Source organism: Neoarius graeffei, chromosome 18 (assembly GCF_027579695.1).
Source record: "Neoarius graeffei isolate fNeoGra1 chromosome 18, fNeoGra1.pri, whole genome shotgun sequence".
Lineage (NCBI taxonomy): Eukaryota > Metazoa > Chordata > Actinopteri > Siluriformes > Ariidae > Neoarius > Neoarius graeffei.
This window is the reverse complement of record NC_083586.1, coordinates 29,697,777-29,722,921: the sequence shown is the minus strand read 5'-3', so window position 1 is coordinate 29,722,921 and position 25,145 is coordinate 29,697,777. Positions and strand designations below refer to the sequence as shown.

The 25,145-nt window shown below is 41.9% G+C and overlaps 4 protein-coding genes across 4 annotated transcripts in view; all 4 read right to left on the bottom strand.

Moving 5' to 3' along the window:
- Positions 1-221: 221 nt before the first annotated feature.
- On the bottom strand, positions 222-3,991 carry LOC132865754 (protein-lysine methyltransferase METTL21C-like; the record flags this gene model as incomplete). The annotated part of the gene is made up of 3 exons (XM_060898272.1): positions 3,902-3,991; positions 3,678-3,801; positions 222-739 (listed from the first exon to the last, which is right to left on the bottom strand). Coding segments are annotated over exons 1-3 (732 nt in total), but the record flags the coding sequence as incomplete, so codon positions are not given.
- A 1,038-nt stretch (positions 3,992-5,029) lies between these two features.
- LOC132865753 (protein-lysine methyltransferase METTL21C) lies at positions 5,030-9,546 on the bottom strand. The gene is made up of 5 exons (XM_060898271.1): positions 9,484-9,546; positions 8,977-9,095; positions 8,710-8,849; positions 5,769-5,886; positions 5,030-5,679 (listed from the first exon to the last, which is right to left on the bottom strand). Exons 2-5 carry the CDS (start codon positions 9,062-9,064, stop codon positions 5,030-5,032), a joined length of 996 nt encoding a protein of 331 aa, XP_060754254.1. The 5' UTR covers positions 9,065-9,095; positions 9,484-9,546.
- Positions 9,547-17,399: 7,853 nt separating this feature from the next.
- Positions 17,400-25,145, bottom strand: part of mettl21e (methyltransferase like 21e) — a 29,619-nt gene continuing 21,873 nt past the window's right edge. Inside the window, exons 3-5 of the mRNA XM_060899479.1 lie at positions 18,819-18,976; positions 18,615-18,732; positions 17,400-18,533 (exon numbers count right to left, since the gene is read on the bottom strand). Coding sequence (XP_060755462.1) covers positions 18,109-18,533; positions 18,615-18,732; positions 18,819-18,976 — 701 coding nt within the window. The 3' untranslated portion in view covers positions 17,400-18,108. The remainder of the gene's footprint in view (positions 18,534-18,614; positions 18,733-18,818; positions 18,977-25,145) is intronic.
- On the bottom strand, positions 20,576-22,385 carry LOC132866694 (piggyBac transposable element-derived protein 4-like). The gene is made up of 2 exons (XM_060899478.1): positions 22,051-22,385; positions 20,576-21,510 (listed from the first exon to the last, which is right to left on the bottom strand). The coding sequence occupies exons 1-2, from the start codon at positions 22,220-22,222 to the stop codon at positions 20,735-20,737; spliced, it is 948 nt and encodes a 315-aa protein (XP_060755461.1). The 5' UTR covers positions 22,223-22,385; the 3' UTR covers positions 20,576-20,734.

Below are 25,145 nucleotides of genomic sequence, written 5' to 3'. Positions count from 1 at the left end.
AAAAAAAAAATAAATAAATAAACCCATAACCACACCATGGATGTAATTCCTCAATACAGATCTATATTACCTCTAGAAAATGACTCTGATTCACTGTGATCCTGGGACTCTTCCCCAGATCTTCCATATTCCTGGTCATTTCCTCCAGTATACTCTTCTTGCTCATCCTCCACCTTCTGATGATGTATGATGGCTTGGTCACAGGTTTGTCCCTCATTTCTACTGCCATTGACACTGTAATCTTTGTTGTTTTGTGTCTCTTCTCTTGTCAAATTCTCTTCCTCTGTCCAGTTCCATGATGTGTGACACTTTTCCAGTTCTTCCTCTGTGCTCATCCTATTCATCAGGTCATCTTCGTTGGCTGTAGCTCTGTGAGTTGCCAAGTAAATCCTCACCCCATCCAGCTCTGCCAGCATGGTGCTATGGAAAGCTTTTTCAAAGTCCTCAATGAAGACCAGGTCAGATGGGTAACACACTTTGATAGCCCAGATCAGATTTGTACTTGGTTGGCAGAAATGTCTCATGGTAACCAATAGCTCAGTGTAATGGTGGTAGAGCACCTCAGCTGCCAGTACGTAATCATAATGACACTTGGAATGTGGGAAGCTTTGCTCAAGGTCATGAGTTCTGAGGGCTGTCACTTCAGGTTGGTGCCTCTGACGACCTCTTGTATTCCGATGCAAGTTACTTTTTAGATTCTCCAAGTTGTCTGGTTGGTCTGTTGCTGTTACTCTGGCACCTACAAGCCAATTTTACTACTTGGTATTAATTCTCGATACTGTAATGTTTGTATCAAACTACTGTATACAGAGGTGGACAGTAATGAAGTACATTTACTTGGGTACTGTACTGTAGGTACCGCCTGTCTCGTCTTTTAGGACTACAAATCCCATCAACCAACTTCCGCGATGACCTACGTCATGCCTGGGCGGGATTACCTACATCACATCCTCCCTGAAGCTATAAGTGACTCAAGCACACTTCCGTCTTTCTCTTTTGGCGCTGCATAAACTCATCACACAGACACAAAGAGACATCTGCTCTTAAGAACATCCAAGATAGAGACGTTTTTCTTGCAAGAAAAAGAGACTCAGCGCGTTTTTGTTTACCACTGGCCACAGTAAAACTACTTAAATCGCTCTATTTCACTCAGATTGAGTTACAACCGGTTTTTCCTTTATTTGTTCATTATAAGTTAATGTTACGACTGCCGCCCAAAGCAGTTAATTAAAAGTTAGAAACGACAGGATTGCTTCTGACTTAATCGCTGTGCACATTATTGAGCAGAGACTCTTCTTCACGAACGACGAAGCATCGGACCAAGAATTCTCTGCGTTTTCACGGAAACGACCCACGTGCTCCTGTGAACTCCAAAAGTTTCGGAACACCTCTGCATTCCTACATGGGAGCAAAATTACTGGAAGTAAGACTGGCATTTTGGGCAAAACTAGTCTTAGGAATTAGCTTTATGAAGTAGTGTGAATTTAAACTCAGGAACGGTTTAATTGTGCACACTGTAGACATTCAGCGTGTTGAATTGATTGTTGTTCTATTTGTTTTGATCTCTCAATTTTTAATAGATAGGTTGTTGCATGCTCTATCCCTATGCTTCCTAACACCTTTAATTTCATCATTACACATATTTTGATCTCATCAAGATTTCAGTGGATTTAGTAGTGTTATAAGCTAGTGGGTTAGCTGCCACAGCTAATTCTTTTGTCTCAGAACATGAGGTGGGTTGTCACCTCCCCCAACACAAACACAGCTTAGATAACATTCCAAGGCCTGATTTATTCCAAACTTTACGGCGCATTTTCCCGCGCTCACATTCAAACCCTCTTTGTCTCCTCCTTCCCATACTGCGCAGTCGCGCACAGGACACCCCCCCCCTTTGTTCTCCTTAACACCACGAGGTAGAATTCCTTTGTCTTAGCTAGCAACCAAGGCTAATCCTTTGTTCTCAGGCCACGAGACACGCACACGGTCTGACACACACACACGCGCTCCCATATACACACATACCTCACTGTTTGCTGCTGACTTATTGAATGTATTCTAAACCACTATTATTAAATTTTTATCATTGTTATAATAAATTCAATTATTCTGTTAAACTGTGTCTGTTGTTGTACTAATATATTTTTGAAGTCACACAATCTCAAAGAACTCCGAAGTGTACATGAGTGCTATTGGCTGTCTATGTAATACGGTAAGTGATACATTATTGCTGCATTGGTAGTGATCATAATAATTTGGAACATACCATAATTTAGCTGTTTGGTAATTTATTATTAAACGCCAAAATTAATGGTATTATTAATGAGACTGATTCAATGAGACTGATTCAATGAGATTAATCACTTAAGACCAATTGCATCTACAGTACTTAAGTACACTTTTTGAGTATCTGTACTTTACTTGAGTATTTTTATTTTTTTTTTGGAAATTTATGACTTTAACTTCACTACATTTGAAAGACAAATATCGTACTTTTCACTCCACTACATTTCTATCAAGCTCCTTGTTACTCGTTACTATGAAGTGGCTTTGAAAATGGATGTTTTTTTCTTTTCTAAAACGTGATTTTTTTTCGCAGGTGACCCTGAGGCAGCCGATCAGTAATCACTCGGGTCACATCACATATATAGACTGTATAAAATCAAGTTCAGTGATTTCTCAGCAGCGTTATTTAACACAATCAGTTGATGGCAGAATGGAAGGAGGCGGTTCTTCTGGGGAATGAACGCACTCATGGCTTTACCCAGAACCCATGTTTCAGTTTTCTGAAAGGATTAAAGATTCGTTTCGTTTTAAATGTTTGCTTTGTTTGCCTAAAATAAACCACATCACGGCCTACAAAAACTCACCGTCCAACCTGTGGAAGCATATTGAGGTATATAAATGTTTTATTCCAAGAGAAAGCTTGCAATGAAGTTGTCTGTGCTTTTAGAGCTAGCAATAAATGTTGCAATAGCTATGCAGTCTGGTTTGTCAAATGACTTTCTATGGATTTGCCCGCCAAGTTGCCGTAGCCTTGTCCACGGCTAACGTTAACACACAGCTAGTTAACTTGGACACTGTTAGTTAGCATGTAAAAACGGAGTTACGCTAACATGAATAACGTTAACTTATCTGAAGTCCTTTCAGAAATAAGTTTTATCATAATCTTGCCAAATAAACATCCATTCATCCATTATCTGTAGCCGCTTATCCTGTTCTACAGGGTTGCGAGCAAGCTGGAGCCTATCCCAGCTGACTAATAAACAGAATGTAGAAATGTTTCTTTTCTAGTAGCGTTAGCTACCCAATATGATTTTGAGTTTGAAAAGATTTTGCTAGCATGTCAGGTGGAGCTTCACTGACTAGCTAGCTTAACGTTAAACCACCATGATGCACAGCGTGCGTTCATTTTGTGAATTCACGTTTCTGTCTTTGGTAACGGCATTAGGTTTTGTAAGCGTTGTGGCAATAATACAACGATGTGTTGACAGAAAATGTACTTTTAATACTTAAGTATTTTTAAAAGCAACTACTTCAGTACTTTAACTTAAGTAAAAATTTGACTGGACAACTTTCACTTGTACCAGAGTAACATTTGACCAGTGGGATCTGTACTTTGATTCAAGTCATGAAGTTGGGTACTCTGTCCACCTCTGACTGTATATTGTGAAACCTACCCAATAATGTAGCTACTATTGACAGCAATCCAGTGTCTGCACACAGCTCTAGTACAGTCCGGTCAAGTAGAACAATCTGTTCCTGACCTGCTGGTGTTTCTAGGAATTTGCACAAAGCCACTGCCTGGACAAGAAAGTGCAACACAAATGAGCTTAGCATTTTTCAATTAACGTCAGTCAACTTTCACATGACATGACATACTGTAATCAAAGAGACTACTTACCGCCGGACTTGTGATATCACCACTGGATTTTTCAATGCAGATTTTCTGACCAATAAAGTTGTAAATTTCTTTGACTTGTTTATTGTCCATGCTGGGTGTACAGGATCTCTGGAAGACCAATTGTTCATTCCTCTCCGAGTCATGTAATTTTGCTAAAAATATACTGTATAACATTAGGTTTTTGAAAATATCACGGTCAATAATGATTTCAACTTGTAAGCATGACTTAAAGGTAGACTGCCTTTCAGATTTTTCAAGTTTAGGTCATAAAAACTTTTTCCCCAACACCCAATTATTTTTATTATTTGACCGAAAGCTACTGAATTCGAATCACAGACTTCCAATTTTATTATTATTATTATTATTTTTAAAGTAGAACAATTAATGAATTTAGGGCCATGTGGTCCTAACTTTTCCACTATTTTTTTCCTGCTTCACCATGACCCAATTCAAGATACTATGTCATGCATCACATGGTGGGCTTTCCCTGTTCATGCAAGGCATTGTGGGATACAAATTTGAAACAGGAGAGAAAAATAGAGGACGTGAGTGTGCGAATTAAACGTGAAAGACCGACTACAGTAACGGAAAGCGAGAAGAAAAGCTGTTACGTTGCGAAGGAAAGGAAACACAGGACCAAACTAATAAATATCGGCGGTCAGCGAGCACCTCGGTGTGATCAGCTGTTCGTTTAGTGACAGAATGATGGAACTGTCAGTGTACGGTCAAAGGTAAACCTGTAGATGGCAGTAATGCAACGCTGTGGATGCCAGCTGCCGTAAAACCCAAAAGATGAAAACGACAACGAAGGTAAGCACGCGCACACGGACTTCCTTTGTCTGCTTGACTGCATGAAGCAAGCGATTTCATGCACATTATTTGCTCGGGAGTCTCTTCAAATTAAATAACTTCCCATCCACAGAATGACCTGGATTATTTTTTAGATATTACAACAATAAACATATATCACAATGACCAAATTTCAGATAGAACTAAATTTCACCGATTTTATGAAATCGAAAGGCCGTCTAGTTTTAAAATACAGTCTTGGCAAAAAGACAAAGAAGGACACCCCCCCCCCACACACACACACACACAATTTGCACCAAATAATATTTCTGTCAGTGTCTAATTTCTAGGAATTATACGGCACATGATCTGAATGGCCTTCAAATATTTACCTTCTTTGTATTTAACATCACAATTATCTTCCATTTCTTCTCCTCCATTGAGATTCCTTTGCTTTGTATCTCTGTTTAATTCCTCCAGTTCATCCTCATTAGCATATCCATCCTGCTTCTTGTTAATATCTCCCAAGTTGCACTCTTCCGACTCCTTTTCCTGCTTCACGGCATCTTTGAATAGCATCACTGGAAAGTTATTTTCTACCTCAACATCTTTCATGGTAGCAGAGTAAATTTTAATGTCACCCATATCTGTGAGTAATGTAGTGTTAAAGGTTTTCTTAAAGTTTTCAGTAAACACCAGATCAGACGCAAAGCGAATCTTATTGGCCCAGATCAGGGTTGTTCCCGGTTGGCAGAAATGGCGCATGGTTACTAACAGTTCATCTAAGAAGTCATGATGGTAGACCACATCTGCAGCCAAAACATAGTCATATCGATAAACTGACTGAGGAAAGGTTTGTTCCAGGTCGTAGCCCCATGACAGCACTGCCACTTGTGGTGTATATCTGCAGCGTCCCCTTGTGTTTCTGCACAGGTTACATCGCAGGTTTCCCAGGACTTTAGGAAGGTCACTCGCAGTTACCCAAGCACCTGTAAAATACTCATAACGTTGTCATTGTTTAAAGAGCACAAATGGTCATGCCAACAGATTGAATCTGTAGGGAAATGTTATCACTCACCCAAGAGGCTGGCCACAATGGATACCAAGCCAGTTCCTGATCCAAGCTCTAAGACTGCTTTGTCTTGCAGGTTAATTGTTCTTTGATTAGAATCCAGATACTGACATAGTGCAAGTCCCTACATGATTGAAAAGAGCTAGCGTTATTAAGCATGATATAGCAGTGATGCTCAGTCTCTGGTATGTTTACATGTGACTGGACTGCACAGGTTAATACAGTACTTATAATATCCTAGTATGGTTTGTAATTTTTTATTTTTTGTTTGTTTCCTGACCTATAATAGGGTGACACAGTGGTGTAGTGGTTAGCACTGTTGCCTCACAGCAAGAAGGTTCTGGGTTTGAGCCCAGTGGCCAACGGGGGCCTTTCTGTGTGGAGTGTACATGTTCTCTCCGTGTCTGCGTGGGTTTCCTCCGGGTGCTCCGGTTTCCCCCACAGTCCAAAGACATGCACTTAGGCTAATTGGTGGCTCTAAATTGACCGTAGGTGTGAATGTGAGTGTGAATGGTTGTTTGCCTCTATGTGTCAGCCCTGCGATGATCTGGCGACTTGTCCAGGGTGTACCCCGCCTCTAACCTGTAGTCAGCTGGGATAGGCTCCAACTTGTCTGCGTTGCACAGGATAAGCGGTTATGGAAAATGGATGGATGTATTTCACAGCAAGAAGGTTCTGGGTTTAAACCTGATAGTTGACTGAGGCCTTTCTTTATGGAGTTTGCATGTTCTCCTCATGCTTGTGTGGGCTTCCTCCAGGTGTTCCTGTTTCCTCCCACAGTCCAAAGACATGTAGGTTAGGTTAACTAGTGGCTCTAAATTGACCGCAAGTGTGAATGTGAGTGTGATTGGCTGTCTGTTTTGTTTTTTTTGTCTTAACTCCGTGATAGATTGATGACCCGTCCAGGGTGAACCCCATCTCTTACCCAATGTCACCTGGGGTTGGCTCCAGCTCACTTGCAACCCACAGTGGATAAGCAGTATAGGAAATGAATGAGTGACTGACCTATAATAAATCTACAATTTCAAGCACATCTTGTGATAAAAATATTGCCATGCAATGGATAGTAATAGTTTCTTCATTTCTGGATTTTCTTGACATTTTTCCAGCCCAGTTTCTGAGCCCTGTACCTTTTCCATATGAGGTACCCCGTGAAGTAGATGGGTGACAAATGAAGTTAATATTAAAAAAAAATGTTGAGGAGGCGCCGTGGCTCAGTCAACTAAGGTGCCATACCATGAATCCGGGGACCCGGGTTCGATTCCGACCTGAGGTCATTTCCCGATCCCTTCCTGTCTCTCTCTCCAGCTCATTTCCTGTCTCTACACTGTCCTATCCAATAAAGGTGAAAAAAGCCCCAAAAGAATCTTTAAAAAAAATGTTGCACCCATGTAAAATCACTTCCAATAGCAAGCACGCAGATGGTTGTTGTTGACCAGCACAAATGAGGTAATTGATATAAAAAAATAAGTAAGCAGTTAAAATTTCCATTAGCACAACTAGGGCCATAATAAAATGTTTCACATGTCAGAGTTGCCAGGATCTGTACCCATGAAAATGCGGTCAACCACACTGTGAGAATGATGGAGAGAAAAGTTTCCAACGATCACCGTTTCAGAATTGTACAGTTTAGTCCATTCTGGTGGTGGTCAAGTTTAAAAATCAGCTGTTTTTAACAACAAGCTATTTGAAATTTTTGCAAGAAGGAATCTGTTTGAGAGCACAGCTCTCAAAATGCAAAGCCTGAACTTCATCAGGCATCATTTGTTGTTGCCAGATGAAACCAAAATAACTGTTTGGTCATCAGAATGTTTGGCAACAAAAGGGGACTGCATACATGGAATATCATCTGATACCCTGCTGTAAAATCTGGAGGTGGATCAGTGATGCTTTAGGGCTGTTTTCCAGCTGGTGGTTCAGGGTCTCTTGGGAAGATTGATGATGACATGAATTCTGCTCGAATTTCAGCCCAAGACCTGTTTGCTTCTGCCTTTATCTCCCTTGGTCAAGGGCTTTCAACAAGATAATGAGCTTCCAGGTCAACACAGAAATGGATAAAGAAACACACTGGGTTTTTTTTAATGACCATCTCAGTCTCGGGCAGTATGCTGGTGCAGTGGTGAGCACTGTCGCTTCACAACAAGAAGGTTCTGGGTTTGAACCTTGTGGCCAACTGGGGGCTTTCTGTATGGAGTTTGCCTATTCTCCCCATACCTGTGTGGGTTTCCTCCAACAGTCCAAAGACACGAACCCAGAATTAGTTCAAGCACATATGGATTAGGTCAACTAGATACTCTAAATTGGCCATAGTTTTGCATGTGAATGGTTGCTCATCTCTGTGTTAGCTCTGTGATTGATTAGCGACCTGTCTAGGGTGTACTCCGACCACGAGTTGGCCTAGTGGTTAGCGTGTCCACCTCTCAACCGGGAGATCGCAAGTTCTACTTGCGGTTGGGCCATACCAAAGACCATCATAAAAATGGTACCTACTACATATGAGAGTGGGAAAGTCAAACTCTTGCGGTTACCAGAGGACCAGCCCTCCACTGTAACCCTGGCTGTATAGGCGAGAGGCCGAGGGCTATCGAAACAGAGATCGGCGCCGCACCCATACGCCTTAAAGAGGTGGTTAGTACTGGGATAGGAGACTGCCTGGGAAGACCAGATTCTGGCATGAGAGGGGCTTTGACTTTTGACTTGACCAGGGTGTACTTCGCCTCTCACCTGAAGTTAGCTGGGATTGGCTCCAGCTTCCCCCTCAACCCTGACAGATAAGTGGTATAGATAATGGATGGATTGATGAATGGATATACCAATTTCCCTTTAGATTTGAGCTCAAAATATCTCTTTTTCACGTTATTTGTCTCTTTTTCTTTTAATTTTGCTCATTTTCATAAATAATTCTTGAGTATTCTATATTGGGGATTAAATCTGATCGTGATCTCACCGCAGGCCAGATGATGGCGCCAAAAGAATCAAAAGCCTCATAGATGCTGATTTCATGTCCAGCGTAGTAATGAATCTCCTTGTTAAGGCTGCAGTAGAAGGTTGGTTCCCAGGCTTTCTGACGCACCACACCACTGAGCTCTGACCCATGAGACAAGAATAGCAAAATGCACTGAATTTTTGTCCAATTTCACACAACAGATTTACGCACCACCCTGTGAATAAAAACATAGTTCATTTTGTTACAAGTTGGTTCTCATGTACCAACCGTCTTCCTTTCCTGTTTCTGCTTCTGTTTCCTCCTTTGTTTCCATGCCGTCTTTGTTGTCTGTACTCTCAGCTATGATTCCCTCCATAAGTAGATCTTTGCACTGGTAGAATGTAATACTTAAAGAAGAAAATAAAACATTATTGTTCACTGCATGCTTTAAATTGTTCTGAATGTAAACTGAAATCGGCTTTGGCTTCAAACTGAATCTTTTTAAAGGTTCTAATGTGACCGAATATCGGTTCACAGTCATGTTTAAAGCTTGCTAATGGTTACGATGCATACAAGTCCAGCTTTTAAAATGTCCAAATTGTTATGTATAAATTTTCACTTTGAAGCCATACTGTGCACAAAGCTTCTTGTTTGGGGGGGAAACCCACCCACACACAAATCTCAGCACTAACGAAACCCCCATCGAATCTCTCAAGCATAAATCGACATAAACGATCCCAAGCAGCCAAATCCAAACTTGCGAAGGAGATGTAATCCACACCACATATACAGTACCTTCAGTCAGCAGATTCCCAGATGTGTTCAGGTAATCGTGTCCTCACTGCATTTTAGGCATCAGGCAGACAGAATTATAGAGGACCAGCATCATGGTAGAGACTTCCAACATCACACGGAGTCCAGATTATATTTAGAAATGGGCACATGAAACAGGCGCTTGCACAAAGATCCACACAAATGGGACAGATTTCAAAAAACAGGAGGAGGAGGGGGGTATTTATGGAAAGTGTTGGTTGACATGATCATCATCATCAGTGCAAGGTACTTGATTATCTTTTGCCATGAAATGCATGTAGATGACAATGTAAAGATTAATACAATGTGGTTTAAATAGCAGCTGTGGGTTTGTTTGTTTTTTTAACATGACGTATATGTCATATATTTCTGGAAAAAAGTGCATTGTGTATAATTACTGTATGTGCTTTGGCGTAAAAAAAGTTTTTGTGATTAACTTCAAAAAAATAACCTTTTAAAGTTTAATCTAGTAGTTCTCGATGGGAAGTAAATAAATGTACAGCTCTGTATATTTTGTCAGCATTCATAAGTTTGACATCATGCCACCTAAGAATGATCATTTTTCAACTATTTGTTTTCATGAAGATTCACTTTCTTGGATTTTCTGGATGTTATGGGAAAGTTTCAAGACAACTTTTCGAACTGTTAAGGTGAGGGTTAGGGTTAGAACCAGCACTAACTATAATGTTATTTTGTTGTGCAAAGTTTAACATTGCAGGAATGTTATTCTTAGAACATTATACCCAAACTTTCTTAGAACCTCCTCAGCATTTCCTGAATGTTGCTGCTTTATGTTTGTCCATCAAGCAAGCATCTGGTCCATAAGAGTAAACACATGGTTTATACTGTGTGCTGTTGTGTTATTTTTATGTCTGTGTAATACACAATTGTTCTGCTCACACTTAATGGATTGTGCAGATGGGGAACTCAATATGACAGGTGTTGCATCCATTCAGAGAGCTTGGGAATCTTGGGTAACCCTGGATAGCTTGGGTAACCCTGGCCCTCATAACCCGTCGCGATTGAAATTCGCTCTGCATCTTCTCCTGTTTCGCTCATTACAAAAAACCGCCTCGCAAGGCTGACAACCATTTTAACTGCCCAACCTTTTAAGGATGGAAGAGAGCAGGGGTCAGAGTAAAGGTCACATCACATCCAGGATTGATTTGCCTCTCTTTTAGAGCTCGACAAAATCCCTTTGCAGTGCACACCCCGTTAAAATGATCGGTTTTTCTGATGTAAAAAATGAGACCACGATAAATAATTTCAAAACTTTTCCCACCTTTAATGTCACCTATAACCTGTACAATTAAATTGAAAAACAAACAAATCTGTTTGGGGGGGAAACAAATTAAAAACGTACAATAAGCTGGCTCCATAAGTGTGCACACCCTTAAACTAATACTTTGTTGAAGCACCTTTTGATTTAATTACAGCATTCAGTCTTTTTGGGTACACGCCTGCCATCAATTAAAATGACTCTGATTAACCCCAAATAAAGTTCAGATATTTACTCAGTTGCATCCTCCAGCAAAAGCCAGGGTTCACAGAGAGCTTACAAAGCATCAAAGGGATCTCATTGTTGAAAGGTATCAGTCAGGAGAAGGGTACAAAAACATTTCCACAGCATTAGATATACCATGGAGCACAGTGAAGACAGTCATCAAGAAGTGGAGAAAATATGGGACAACAGTGACATTACCGAGAACTGGACGTCCCTCCAAAATTGATGAAAAGACAAGATGAAAACTGGTCAGGGAGGCTGCCGAGAGGCCTACAGCAACACTGAAGGAGCTGCAGGAATTTCTGGCAAGTACTGGTTGTGTACTACATGTGACAACGATCTCCCGTATTCTCCATACAGTGGGGCAAAAAAGTATTTAGTCAGCCACCAATTGTGCAAGTTCTCCCACTTAAAAAGATGAGAGAGGCCTGTAATTTTCATCATAGGTACACTTCAACTATGAGACACAGAATGGGGGGAAAGAATCCAGGAAATCACACTGTAGGATTTTTAATGAATTAATTGGTAAATTCCTCGGTAAAATAAGTATTTGGTCACCTACAAACAAGCAAGATTTCTGGCTCTCACAGACCTGTAACAACTTCTTTAAGAGGCTCCTCTGTCCTCCACTCGTTACCTGTATTAATGGCACCTGTTTGAACTCGTTATCAGTATAAAAGAACACCTGTCCACAACCTCAAACAGTCACACTCCAAACTCCACTATGGCCAAGACCAAAGAGCTGTCAAAGGACACCAGAAACAAAACTGTAGACCTGCACCAGGCTGGGAAGACTGAATCTGCAATAGGTAAGCAGCTTGGTGTGAAGAAATCAACTGTGGGAGCAATTATTAGAAAATGGAAGACATACAAGACCACTGATAATCTCCCTCGATCTGGGGCTCCACGCAAGATCTCACCCTGTGGGGTCAAAATGATCACAAGAACGGTGAGCAAAAATCCCAGAACCACATGGGGGGACCTAGTGAATGACCTGCAGAGAGCTGGGACCAAAGTAACAAAGGCTACCATCAGTAACACACTACGCCGCCAGGGACTCAAATCCTGCAGTGCCAGACGTGTCCCCCTGCTTAAGCCAGTACATGTCCAGGCCCGTCTGAAGTTTGCTAGAGAGCATTTGGATGATCCAGAAGAGGATTGGGAGAATGTCATATGGTCAGATGAAACCAAAATAGAACTTTTTGGTAAAAACTCAACTTGTCATGTTTGGAGGAGAAAGAATGCTGAGTTGCATCCAAAGAACACCATACCTACTGTGAAGCATGGGGTTGGAAACATCATGCTTTGGGGCTGTTTTTCTGCAAAGGGACCAGGACGACTGATCCGTGTAAAGGAAAGAATGAATGGGGCCATGTATTATGAGATTTTGAGTGAAAACCTCCTTCCATCAGCAAGGGCATTGAAGATGAAATGTGGCTGGGTCTTTCAGCATGACAATGATCCCAAACACACCGCCCGGGCAACGAAGGAGTGGCTTCGTAAGAAGCATTTCAAGGTCCTGGAGTGGCCTAGCCAGTCTCCAGTTCTCAACCCCATAGAAAATCTTTGGAGGGAGTTGAAAGTCCGTGTTGCCCAGCGACAGCCCCAAAACATCACTGCTCTAGAGGAGATCTGCATGGAGGAATGGGCCAAAATACCAGCAACAGTGTGTGAAAACCTTGTGAAGATTTACAGAAAACGTTTGACCTCTGTCATTGCCAACAAAGGGTATATAACAAAGTATTGAGATGAACTTTTGTTATTGACCAAATACTTATTTTCCACCATAATTTGCAAATAAATTCTTTAAAAATCAGACAATGTGATTTTCTGGATTTTTTTTTTTCATTTTGTCTCTCATAGTTGAAGTGTACCTATGATGGAACTTACAGGCCTCTCTCATCTTTTTAAGTGGGAGAACTTGCACAATTGGTGACTGACTAAATACTTTTTTGCCCCACTGTATGTCTGGACTATGAGGTAGGGTCAAAGAAAAACATCCAGGCCCGGCTAAATTTTGCAAAAAAAAATATGAACTCTCCCTGGGGGGCGTCGTGGCTCAGGTGGTTAAGGCGCCATACCATGAATGCGGGCGACCCGGGTTCGATTCCGGCCCGAGGTCATTTCCCGATCCCTTCCCGTCTCTCTCTCCCGCTCATTTCCTGTCTCTACACTGTCCTATCCAATAAAGGTGCAAAAAAGCCCAAAAAAATATCTTTAAAAAAAAAAAAAAAAAAAAAAAAAAATATGAACTCTCCCAAAAGCATGTGGGAAAATGTGTTATGGTCTGATGAAACCAAGGATGAACTTTTTGGCCACAATTCCAAAAGGTATGTTTGGTGCAAAAACAACACTGCACATCACCAAAAGAACACCATAGACACGGTGAAGCATGGTGGTGGCAGCATCATGTTTTGGGGTTGTTTTTCTTCAGCTGGAACAGGGGCTTTAGTCAAGGTGGAGGGAATTATGAACAGTTCTAAATACCAGTCAATTTTGGCCCAAAACCTTCAGGTGTCTGCTAGAAAGATGAAGAGGAATTTCATCTTTCAGCATGACAATGACCCCAAAAAAGTTTTGGAACGGCCCAGCCAGAGCCCAGACCTAAATCCAATTGAAAATCTGTGGGGTGACCTGAAGAGGGCTGTGCCCAAGTGGTGCCCTCGCAATCTGACAGATTCGGAGTGCTTTTGCAAAGAAGAGTGGGCAAATATCACCAAGTCTAGATGTGGCAGGCTGATAGACTCCGACCCAAAAAGACTGAACGCTGTAATTAAATCAAAAGGTGCTTCAACAAAGTATTAGTTTAAGGGTGTGCACACTTATGCAACCAGCTTATTGTACTTTTTTTATTTTTTATGTTTTCCCCCCCTAACAGATTTGTTTGTTTTTCAATTGAGTTGTACAGGTTATAGGTCACATTAAAGGTGGGAAAAGTTTTGAAATTATTTATCGTGGTCTCCTTTTTTTTTTTTACATCAGTAAAACCTAATGGGGTGTGTACACTTTTTATATCCACTGTATACTGTATTTTGTGTACCAAGAGACATTCTAAAATTCCTTTCCTTGTAACACATCGGTTCTACGTGCTCGTGCTTTCCGTGAGTCGGAGTATGTTTATGTCTACGTGTAACACAAGCAGCAAGGATTCTGTTGCCTCGAGGAATGTTGTGATGCGCGTTACGTTACACCTCCTTAATAAATCACAGCTCTGAACATCATTAATTTGATGTAAAATAAGTAAGCAGGCTAAAATTGCACCTGAATCTGAAATATAAAGGATGAGGATGATTATATGATGAATTAATTATATTTGATTGTGCACACAGAGTCTTAGGCTTGCTCTGTTTAAACATATAAAGCCTTCTAAGTAATAAATAATTGTGTGTGAAAGCTTTAAGTAGTGTAGATATGACTAGAACATGAGTTCACCTAATGCCAGGCCTTTATCTCTTGCAGAAATGCACAAAATGTCAGAAATGCTGTAAATTGCAAGGTGAACACAAATAAACATTTGTTGTAAGGTCTCATCTCTAGCCACTTTATCCTGTTCTACAGGGTCACAGGCAAGCTGGAGCCTATCCCAGCTGACTACGGGCGAAAGGCGGGGTACACCCTGGACAAGTCGCCAGGTCATCACAGGGCTGACACATAGACACAGACAACCATTCACACTCACATTCACACCTACGCTCAATTTAGAGTCACCAGTTAACCTAACCTGCATGTCTTTGGACTGTGGAGGAAACCGGAGCACCCGGAGGAAACCCACGCGGACACGGGGAGAACATGCAAACTCCGCACAGAAAGGCCCTCGCCGGCCACGGGGCTCGAACCCGGACCTTCTTGCTGTGAGGCGACAGTGCTAACCACTACACCACCGTGCCACCCCTTTGTTGTAAGGTGTGCAATAAAATTAAATAAATATCAAAATATTAATAAAACATGCAAACGAATGACATGATGAGAGTGAGACATTTTCTTTTCCAGCTCTGATACTGATCCTGAAACCTTTTCTCAGCCGGTATCCATAGCCATCTCTTTTTTTTTCTTCTTTAAAATCTACCAAGCTGGGCGGCACGGTGGTGTAGTGGTTAGCGCTGTCGCCTCACAGCAAGAAGGTTCTGGGTTCGAGCCCCGTGGCCGGCGAGGGTCTTTCTGTGTGGAGTTTGCATGTTCTCCCCGTGTCCGCGTGGGTTTCCTCCGGGTGCTCCGGTTTCCCCCACAGTCCAAAGACATGCAGGTTAGGTTAACTGGTGACTCTAAATTGACCGTAGGTGTGAATGTGAGTGTGAATGGTTGTCTGTGTCTATGTGTCAGCCCTGTGATGACCTGGCGACTTGTCCAGGGTGTACCCCGCCTTTCGCCCGTAGTCAGCTGGGATAGGCTCCAGCTTGCCTGCGACCCTGTAGAAGGATAAAGCGGCTAGAGATAATGAGATGAGATATACCAAGCTGTAAAATGATTTCGTTTAACTGAAGTAATGAAGGAAAAAAAAAACCAAAACAAAACCACGGCTAAAAATATGATGCACACAAAAACCCAGCTTGTACACTAAAATGACTTCTATTGGTAATATACTAATGCGAAAATATATTAAAGCATAAAATATAAATAGAACTGATTTTAAGTATATTTAATCAAAAATATTTGTTTATATGGAACCAGTTCTGGTTCCATATTAGACAATGACCCCAAATCTTTTCCATTTGTTACAGAATCACATCAAATTCACTCTTTTTCTCTCTCTCTGATATTGACCTGATACAGAGGATCCTGGGTATTAGATCTCTAATTCACATCCAGTATAAATACTTTTTTGTGCAGGAATAAGTCCCAAAAATAATTATTTTGTACATTTACAGTTTGTTCAGAAATCACAAAGAAAACATTATCCATTATCATTTCAAATCTCATATTTTACTATTTTACTGAAAGATACTCTAGTGATCATGTCAGATATATCATTTGATCAAGTCTCTATTTGACTTTCATATAATTTCATAAGGAAATGTTAATTGGTTAAAAAAAAAAACCTGGTTCTTGTTCCGCATATGCTCCCTTTACAAAATAGTTTTTTTTTTTTACTCTGTAGGACACTGTTATAGAAGCGAGTTATTTATAATCGCACTTGCTATCTGTTATCACCCAAATGATTATAGGTTCCCTTTTGAGTTTGGTTCCTCTCAAGGTTTCTTCCTCATGACTTCTCAGGGAGTTTTTCCTTGCCACTGTTGCCTCAGGTTTGCTCATTAGGGATAAGTTTATTAGTTCATATCCATCCATCCATTATCTGTAGCCGCTTATCCTGTACAGGGTCGCAGGCAAGCTGGATCCTAGCCCAGCTTACTATGGGCCAGAGGCGGGGTACACCCTGGACAAATCGCCAGATCGTTGCAGGGCTGATACATAGAGACAAACAATCAATCATTCACACTCACATTCACACCTACGGTCAATTTAGAGTCACCAGTTAACCTAACCTGCATGTCTTTGGACTGTGGGGGAAACCGGAGCACCCGGAGGAAACCCACGCGGACACGGGGAGAACATGCAAACTCCGCACAGAAAGACCCTCGTCGGCCACGTGGCTCAAACCCAGACCTTCTTGCTGTGAGGTGACAGCGCTAACCACTAATTCTCTAGCTGCTTTGTGATGTCGTCTAAGCACTATACAAATAAATTGACAACTTATCGTGGATAGATATGCACGCTGGTTGTAAATACTTTATACAGGATGGCCAGAAAAGTCATTTGGAAAACTGAGCATCCTTGACACTGAGTGGTCCATTGGCAAGAGCAGTCCAAATTTTTGACATTTTGACTGTATGGAAGCAAAAGCAGGCGGCACGGTGGTGTCTCACTGTCGCCTCACAGCAAGAAGGTCCGGGTTCGAGCCCAGCGGCCGACAGAGGCCTTTCTGTGCGGAGTTTGCATGTTCTCCCCGTGTCCGCGTGGGTTTCCTCCGGGTGCTCCGGTTTCCCCCACAGTCCAAAGACATGCAGGTTAGGTTAACTGGTGACTCTAAATTGAGCGTAGGTGTGAATGTGAGTGTGAATGGTTGTCTGTGTCTATGTGTCAGCCCTGTGATGACCTGGCGACTTGTCCAGGGTGTACCCCGCCTTTCGCCCGTAGTCAGCTGGGATAGGCTCCAGCTTGCCTGCGACCCTGTAGAACAGGATATAGCGGCTACAGATAATGGATGGATGGATGGATGGATGGATGGATGGATGGAAGCAAAAGCATTACCATTTGTGCTGTTAAATTCGCATCAGTCCTGTACTTAAGTCTTTATACTAGCTTTAATTATAACACAGTTAGCATTGATGTATGTCATTTATTTCTGGTACATTTCTTAAATAATAAAACGATGCATTAGTTGGTATGGATTTATTTTTAAACTATTAATTGACACCACCGGTTATTTTTGTACAGCACAGTCAGAGAACAGACATGAAGAACAGACATGGGTCCCAGGGGTTGCACCAGGAATGAAAACTGCCCGATGTGCAGTGGGAGGAGAGGGTGTGGATTAATGCATGTTCTGTCAGAGGTTCTAAAGCTGCTACTGCATGGGGATGGGTTCTCAATTTCTCTTCTCAGTTTGGTCTGAATAAACTTTAACCTCTGTACAATTACAGTTCTGAAGGGGGGCATGGCCTAATGGTTAGAGAAGCAACTTCGGGACCAAAAGGTCACTGGTTCAATTCCCTGGACCAGCAGGAATGGCTGAAGTGCTTTTGAGTGCAGCACCTAACCTCTAACTGTGCCTCAGACTGCTCTGGATATGTTGTACGTCATGTCTGCTAAATACCTGTAATGTAACGAATGAATAAATAATGTGAAGTAAATAAGTCACTGTACTAACAGCAGGTTGTGAGTTCACATCCCAGGCCAGAGAGCCACAGCTAAGCCGTGAAGCATGTCTGAATATAGGTTTGGGTCCGCTTTATTCAAACAAATCCTAAATTCACTGTTCGGTGCTTTTCATTTAGAAGATAGAAGGAAACGCATTCAGCCCTTCAGAATGTGAATTAATATCAACCTATGAACTTTGGAAGATGTTTAACTACAATGTGAAAGGTTTTAGAGGAAATTTAACTCTATGCTGCAGCCCCAGAATGACTTTGTAAGCCTGAGATGTTCTTCTGCGCTCTGTACAACTTAATGTGTAGGCTGGGCAGGTCATAAAGCTCTTCCAAATGAAAGCGGGCTCTAAATCGGTCCACAAAGCTATTCTCCGGGTCCAAGCGGAACCTCATTGCCCAAAATATAACAGTGTGTTCTGAACACAGGTGTTCAAACGTCTCCATCAGTTCGTTGAGGTATGGGTGGGAGTAAACAACATCTGCTGCCATTAGGTAGTCATAGCGACAGGATGCACGTGGGAAACGCTCTTCTAGCTGCTGCCCCCAGGTGAGCTCCGTCACATGGGGCTCGTAGCGACAGCGCCCCCTGGTGTTGCGACTCACGTTGTAGCGCAGGTTACCAAGAACATCCGGGAGGTCGGTGGATGTCACTTTTGCACCTATAAGTTATGAAAATTACTTCCAACTTTGACTAAGATGCTAAAATGAAATATGACCCCATCACATAGCATCGTTCCTACCTAGAAGGCTGCACACTATTGTCACCAGTCCCGTACCAGCACCAATCTCAAGGACGTTCTTGTCCACAAGGTTATATTTTTCCCGATGGGTGTCAAGAAAATGGCACAACACCATAGCCTAGTAAAAATACAAACAAACAGTGAACAGTGAAAACAATTGATCAGAGAATACTTGAGTGGTTTAATCACCAAAAGAAAACGTACTGATGGCCACAGTACAGCACCATAACAATCGGTCGACTCTTTGATTTTAATCTCCAGATTGGCAAACGTATATCCCTCCCATGCTTCGGATTTGATCAGAGATGGTCGGAAATGTCTCTTCATAATTGCTGCTGCCAGCTCAGCATCTGAAGTAACTTCTGTAATATTAAACACAAACAACAATTGAAAAAGATTAACAGTTAGGGGTGGGAGACGTACACAAATCCTTTATTCAAACAAAAATGTTCAAATCCTCATCTTATTCTTGAAGGTACAAATTCTTAAATCATCCAGTGATTTCAGCAGATAAAATTGAGAGCTTGCTCATGGAACATTGGAAAAGGTGAACTCAAAGCCAGTTAATGACAATTATTATACATACGGGCCACGTTTTCCGTGGAATAAAAGCATGTATTCTATTCCCTTCCTAGTGGGTTTATTAATGGCATGCAATATCATATCGCTATCACTTATCCTCCATGTATTATGCCATTCTCCCCAATGGATAATGAGCGTGCAATATTGTTATAATATTGCACGTTGTCAAGACAACACAATGTCACACTTCAGAGTTCATGCGAAGCTCCAATGACAACACTTTTCTGCTGCGCATGCACACAATCATTTCTTTGTCGGCTGGGAGAGAGAGAAGACGGGGTTAATTCAGTGCTTGGTTTAAATCCCTTTAATGCATAAGATGGGTCTAAATAGACCCGGCAGAGTTTTTAAATTTTCTATATCTTTATCATAATACATTTTTTTTGCTCAGCACTCCATGAATTCCTCAATTGACTTGTTTATGTCCCTTAGAAAGCTTCATTTCATTTTTGGCATCATTGCATTTTACGTAAAAATACCTTTTTTGTTAATACCCCTTTAATGCATAACATGGGTCTAAAAAGACCCGTATTCATTTTCTATGCAATTTCACCAAAGGCTTAGTTTTTCTTAGCTATATTGTAAAATGATCTTGATTCCTCATGCAATAATGCATCTTTTTATGATTTATGGAGTATTTATTCCCAGCACCTATACTTAATTTTCATACTTTATGGTTACTCTTTGAAGTAGAAGACATTTTACATAATTATGTATTATTTAGACACATGGGTCTAAAAAGACCCGCTTTCATTTTCTATGTAATACTGTTCAAGGAGGGCGGCACGGTGGTGTAGTGGTTAGCGCTGTCGCCTCACAGCAAGAAGGTCCTGGGTTCGAGCCCCGTGGCCGGCGAGGGCCTTTCTGTGCGGAGTTTGCATGTTCTCCCCGTGTCCGCGTGGGTTTCCTCCGGGTGCTCCGGTTTCCCCCACAGTCCAAAGACATGCAGGTTAGGTTAACTGGTGACTCTAAATTGAGCGTAGGTGTGAATGTGAGTGTGAATGGTTGTCTGTGTCTATGTGTCAGCCCTGTGATGACCTGGCGACTTGTCCAGGGTGTACCCCGCCTTTCGCCCGTAGTCAGCTGGGATAGGCTCCAGCTTGCCTGCGACCCTGTAGAAGGATAAAGCGGCTAGAGATAATGAGATGAGATGAGACTGTTCAAGGATCAGTTCTTTGCAGTATTTTCTTTGGCAAAAATGTATTTAATCATTCAAAATTACAATTATTTCATATCTGACTTATGATATTTAAATTATTTAAAAGTATAAAACAATACATTGACTCGGAGCATTGCATGAAAAGAGTTCATTCAAAGACTTACTGTAACAAGAACTTATTTTCTGAATGACATTTAAAACATAAAACATGTAAAACAGTAAAATGACTGTGACTGAGATTGTAAAATATGGATACTAAACAGTAAATTGATAATGTCAGTGAACCACTATAAAACGGACCTGGTATGTAAATACACTAAGTAAAACTGCATATAATCATGGGAAAAGGTCAGTATTGACCTACATTGTTACAGCTTTCTCAGTTCTTGCACATTTCACAAATCACCTGAGTGAATTTGTGTTCTTTGCACACAGGCCGTGCACATCGGGAGCATGAGTGAGACACTTTTTTGTCTCGCGCAGAGGGACACAGGCTGCACCTCTTTCTCTTACTCTGCAAGACACGGTTTGGCTCCTGTGGCTGGATGAACTGCCTCTGTAAGCCACACATCTCCATTGCCTGAATGACATGCTTCTGCAGATGGAGACTGGTCTCCAGTCGCCTCCTCATGTGAGGCATGATTAGCTCTTGAGCCAATTCCTTGATGAAGAGGCGCCGGGCATTTGGCACACCACCCATATAATCAGGGTGATGTGCTGTAAAAACAGTGAATGCATTCAGAGCAGCAACATCGACCACATTTTGCCAGAGCACCATAGGCCACCTCCTTGTTCGCCGCTTTGATGTGTATGTTTGGACCATTTGGTCCATGAGATCCACGCCTCCTTTGGTTTTATTGTAGTACTGTATGACCTCTGGCTTTTTTTTCATTCTTTCATCCACTGCTGTGTCGTCGTGCATGGTGCTGAGAAGAACGACAGCTTTTTTCTTCTTGGGGACGTAACTCACCATGGTCATGTCCCCACAGAAACCAAATGTGGAACTGTAGCGCTCCCTGGAGTCGGATGGCTTCATAATTGGCGGTATGTCTGCCTTGTTCTGCCTCAGTGTCCCCACAAGGGTGAGATTCTTCTCAAGTAGGCTCTGAGCCAGGGGAACGCTTGTAAAGAAGTTGTCCATGGTGATATTGCGACCTAAGAAGTGAAAAAAAAAGTATATATTGTTTTATTTATTTGATTGACCATATAACCTAAATACTTACTGGTAAGGGGCAGCACGGTGGTGTAGTGGTTAGCGCTGTTGCCTCACAGCAAGAAGGTCCTGGGTTCGAGCCCCGGGGCCGGCGAGGGCCTTTCTGTGCGGAGTTTGCATGTTCTCCCCGTGTCCGCGTGGGTTTCCTCCGGGTGCTCCGGTTTCCCCCACAGTCCAAAGACATGCAGGTTAGGTTAACTGGTGACTCTAAATTGACCGTAGGTGTGAATGTGAGTGTGAATGGTTGTCTGTGTCTATGTGTCAGCCCTGTGATGACCTGGCGACTTGTCCAGGGTGTACCCCGCCTTTCGCCCATAGTCAGCTGGGATAGGCTCCAGCTTGCCTGCGACCCTGTAGAAGGATAAAGCGGCTACAGATAATGAGAGATGAGATGAGATGTTTCATCTAAATATCATTGCTTCATGTTCATAAGCTGAAGCTAAATAACATTGACTACAGTGTGTGTAATACAGCATATTCACCTGTTTGTCTGATGACACTGCAGAGCTGTTGGACAACTTTCTCACCAAGGTTCTTCTGTGTCTTCTCTCCTGGCTGTTTCCCAGTGTAGACTGTGCCGTTTATTGCATAAGGCACCCGCGCATCACACATCCAGAATATTTTAATGCCATACTTTGCAGGCTTGTTGGGCATGTACTGCAGGAAGCTGCATCTTCCCCGGAAGGGCACCAGCTGCTCATCAATGGTGACACAATCACTGGAGATGAACTGTCCTCTGCAGTTCACCAGGAAACACTCCCAGACATGCCTAAAGGCGGCCAAATGGTCAGTTTCCAGACGCAAAGCTCTGGTCCTCTTGTCATCAAAGCACAGAAATTTTCAAATCTCTTCAAACCTTGTGAGCCCCATAGTGGCCTTATACATTGGATTCTGCAGGGGATCCAGAAACAGCTCTCTCAAATCCACATCCCAACTTTTCTCTCCTCCTGCAAGCAGTGACAACCCAATGAAAGCGTTTAATTCAATTTCATCGATGGCTTTCCACTCTTTTCCCCTTTCTGTTGCAACTCTTCTTCCCTCGTAATTGGTGCATTTTATGATCTCAGTCATGATGTTGTCACTGATGAACTTCATCCAGGCATCCTTAGGTGACACAGCCATTGATCCAGGGGCAGGTCCGGGGCAGCAGCGCAGGATGTTATGCGTTTTTGTTTTGCTGTGAGGGGGAGGATGTTCGCTCCAGTACGATCCAGTCTTTCTCTTTCTCTCTCTCTCTCTGGATCTGCTCCTCTGGCTCTGGATCTGATGAGCCTTCTGAATCGGAGTAATAAGAAGTCAGAGACACATTTGCAGTCATTTCTCCTGGCACATAATCTGGGTCCCCTTCTTCTGATACGTCAGACTCTGATTCAGGACCCCCTAGTGCACCCTCTTCATCACTGTCATTGCTGACCATCGCTGCCACCATTTCAGTTGTGAACTTGGGATGACGATGAGCCATGACACTGAAAGAAGAATGTGATAAAAGCATATTTATAGTTTGAAATGAAAGATGCATGGAAATGTAATTTATATATATATATATATATATATATATATATATATATATATATATATATATATATATATTAGTGCTGTCAAAAATGTCGCGTTATTAACGCGTTAACTTGACTCAATTTTAACGGCGATAATTTTTTTATCGCGAGATTAACGCTCTGTGACATGATGCCACGCCCCGCACAGCCAGAGTCCTCTGCCCTCCCCCGAAGAGCCACGGTGCTCGGCTTACGGTAGGTTTTGTTTTCCCATCGGCGGCTCCAGCCCCACTTTGCAGTGGCTGTGACAAGACGTGTTATGCTCTGCAATAAAAAAAAAAAAACATTGGTACAACCAGTGTTTGAACTATGCCGATATTTTCGGGGGGTCCCTTATTTTCCCTTGGGGGGGGGGGTGCTTGCGCTTGTCTCAGAGCGCGGCTCTCCATCGCGCGCTCACTTCGGATATGCAAATGCTTCCCGTTACACACGATTGCTATGTCAATAAACATCATTTTGACAATATTTTAGAGACCCCCCAACATTTCCCAAATCATGTTTTCAAGGGATCTCATGTCTGTTTCAGGGGATCTCGGATCCCCCGTGTACCCCCGTAGTTCGAACGGTGAGTAAGCCCATTCACTTTTTTATGCTGATAAGAGAATTACATGGTTTTTCATGTGACAAAAATGTGCGATTAAATTGCGATTAATCGCGAGTTAACTATGACAGTCGCGTCATTAATCGCGATTAAATATTTTAATCGCTTGACAGCACTAATATATAAAAAAAAATTAATCACGATTAAAAATAGTTAATCGCGATTAACTCGGTTAATCGTGAAGGCCCTAATATTTTTTTTTATATATATATATATATATATATATATATATATATATATATATAAAGAGAGAGAGAGTTCATGTTCACATTTATTCATTTGATCACACTTCATAATAACTTTTCCTCCTTGAGAACAAGTATGACTATAGGCCTAACTAGTGATTCACAATGATCAAAATTAAAGAAAAAAAGACAAACAAGTCAACAAAAACTAAATAATGTGTAGGCTAGTAAATGCTTGTGAATGTGGATGTATTATAAAGTACTAACATTTATTCAGTATGATTAGGATGACGGGCGGCACGGTGGTGTAGTGGTTAGCGCTGTCGCCTCACAGCAAGAAGGTCCTGGGTTCGAGCCCCGGGGCCGGCGAGGGCCTTTCTGTGTGGAGTTTGCATGTTCTCCCCGTGTCCGCGTGGGTTTCCTCCGGGTGCTCCGGTTTCCCCCACAGTCCAAAGACATGCAGGTTAGGTTAACTGGTGACTCTAAATTGACCATAGGTGTGAATGTGAGTGTGAATGGTTGTCTGTGTCTATGTGTCAGCCCTGTGATGACCTGGCGACTTGTCCAGGGTGTACCCCGCCTTTCGCCCGTAGTCAGCTGGGATAGGCTCCAGCTTGCCTGCGACCCTGTAGAAGGATAAAGCGGCTAGAGATAATGAGATGAGATGAGATGAGATTAGGATGACATTTTGTGCTAAAACTAGTTACATGAGATGAATGCTAATGCTAGCTAACTGGTGATTAGTTAACTTGCTAATATTAGCCTTTCTCACAAGTGAAGGTCAAAGTATGTAAAATTGTGATTCTTCTCTTTCTACTTCTGTAGTATACTGCATAATTATATCCCACAACAGTTATTCACAAAAATAATGATGTACATGAACACTTACATGTAATTTTGGAGTTTTGAAGTTCTGATTCTTCACAATCAACAGGTCAACAGTGGTCAACGGTGGTCCGCAGTATTTGTGTTCCTGACTCGAAACACTTGCAAATATATTTTAGTTCCTAATGTGAGTCACTTTAGATCCATGTCTGCAATAATGGATCAATTATTTGTCTGTGCTTGTTTATAATATATAAAATAAATAATAGTGTTTTACATAGAAAACTACCTAATTTATGACATTTTAATCCATTTCCTATTTAAAATATAATAATTGTGGAAGTTGTAACTGGAAAAAAAACAACAACAACTTACATTTCCATTATAAACGAATGCGGGTCTTTTTAGAC

Excerpts from the sequence above, each read along its gene's own strand:
- LOC132865753 (XM_060898271.1), bottom strand. The coding sequence starts at position 9,064 with ATGGAGGGAATCATAGCTGAGAGTACAGACAACAAAGACGGCATGGAA. Across the intron at positions 5,887-8,709 it reads GCGCCATCATCTGGCCTGCG|GGACTTGCACTATGTCAGTA; the intron begins GTGAGATCACGA and ends TCAATCATGTAG. Across the intron at positions 5,680-5,768 it reads CATTGTGGCCAGCCTCTTGG|GTGCTTGGGTAACTGCGAGT; the intron begins GTGAGTGATAAC and ends AGTATTTTACAG.
- LOC132866694 (XM_060899478.1), bottom strand. The coding sequence starts at position 22,222 with ATGCCCAACAAGCCTGCAAAGTATGGCATTAAAATATTCTGGATGTGT. Across the intron at positions 21,511-22,050 it reads CAGTGTCATCAGACAAACAG|GTCGCAATATCACCATGGAC; the intron begins GTGAATATGCTG and ends TTCACTTCTTAG.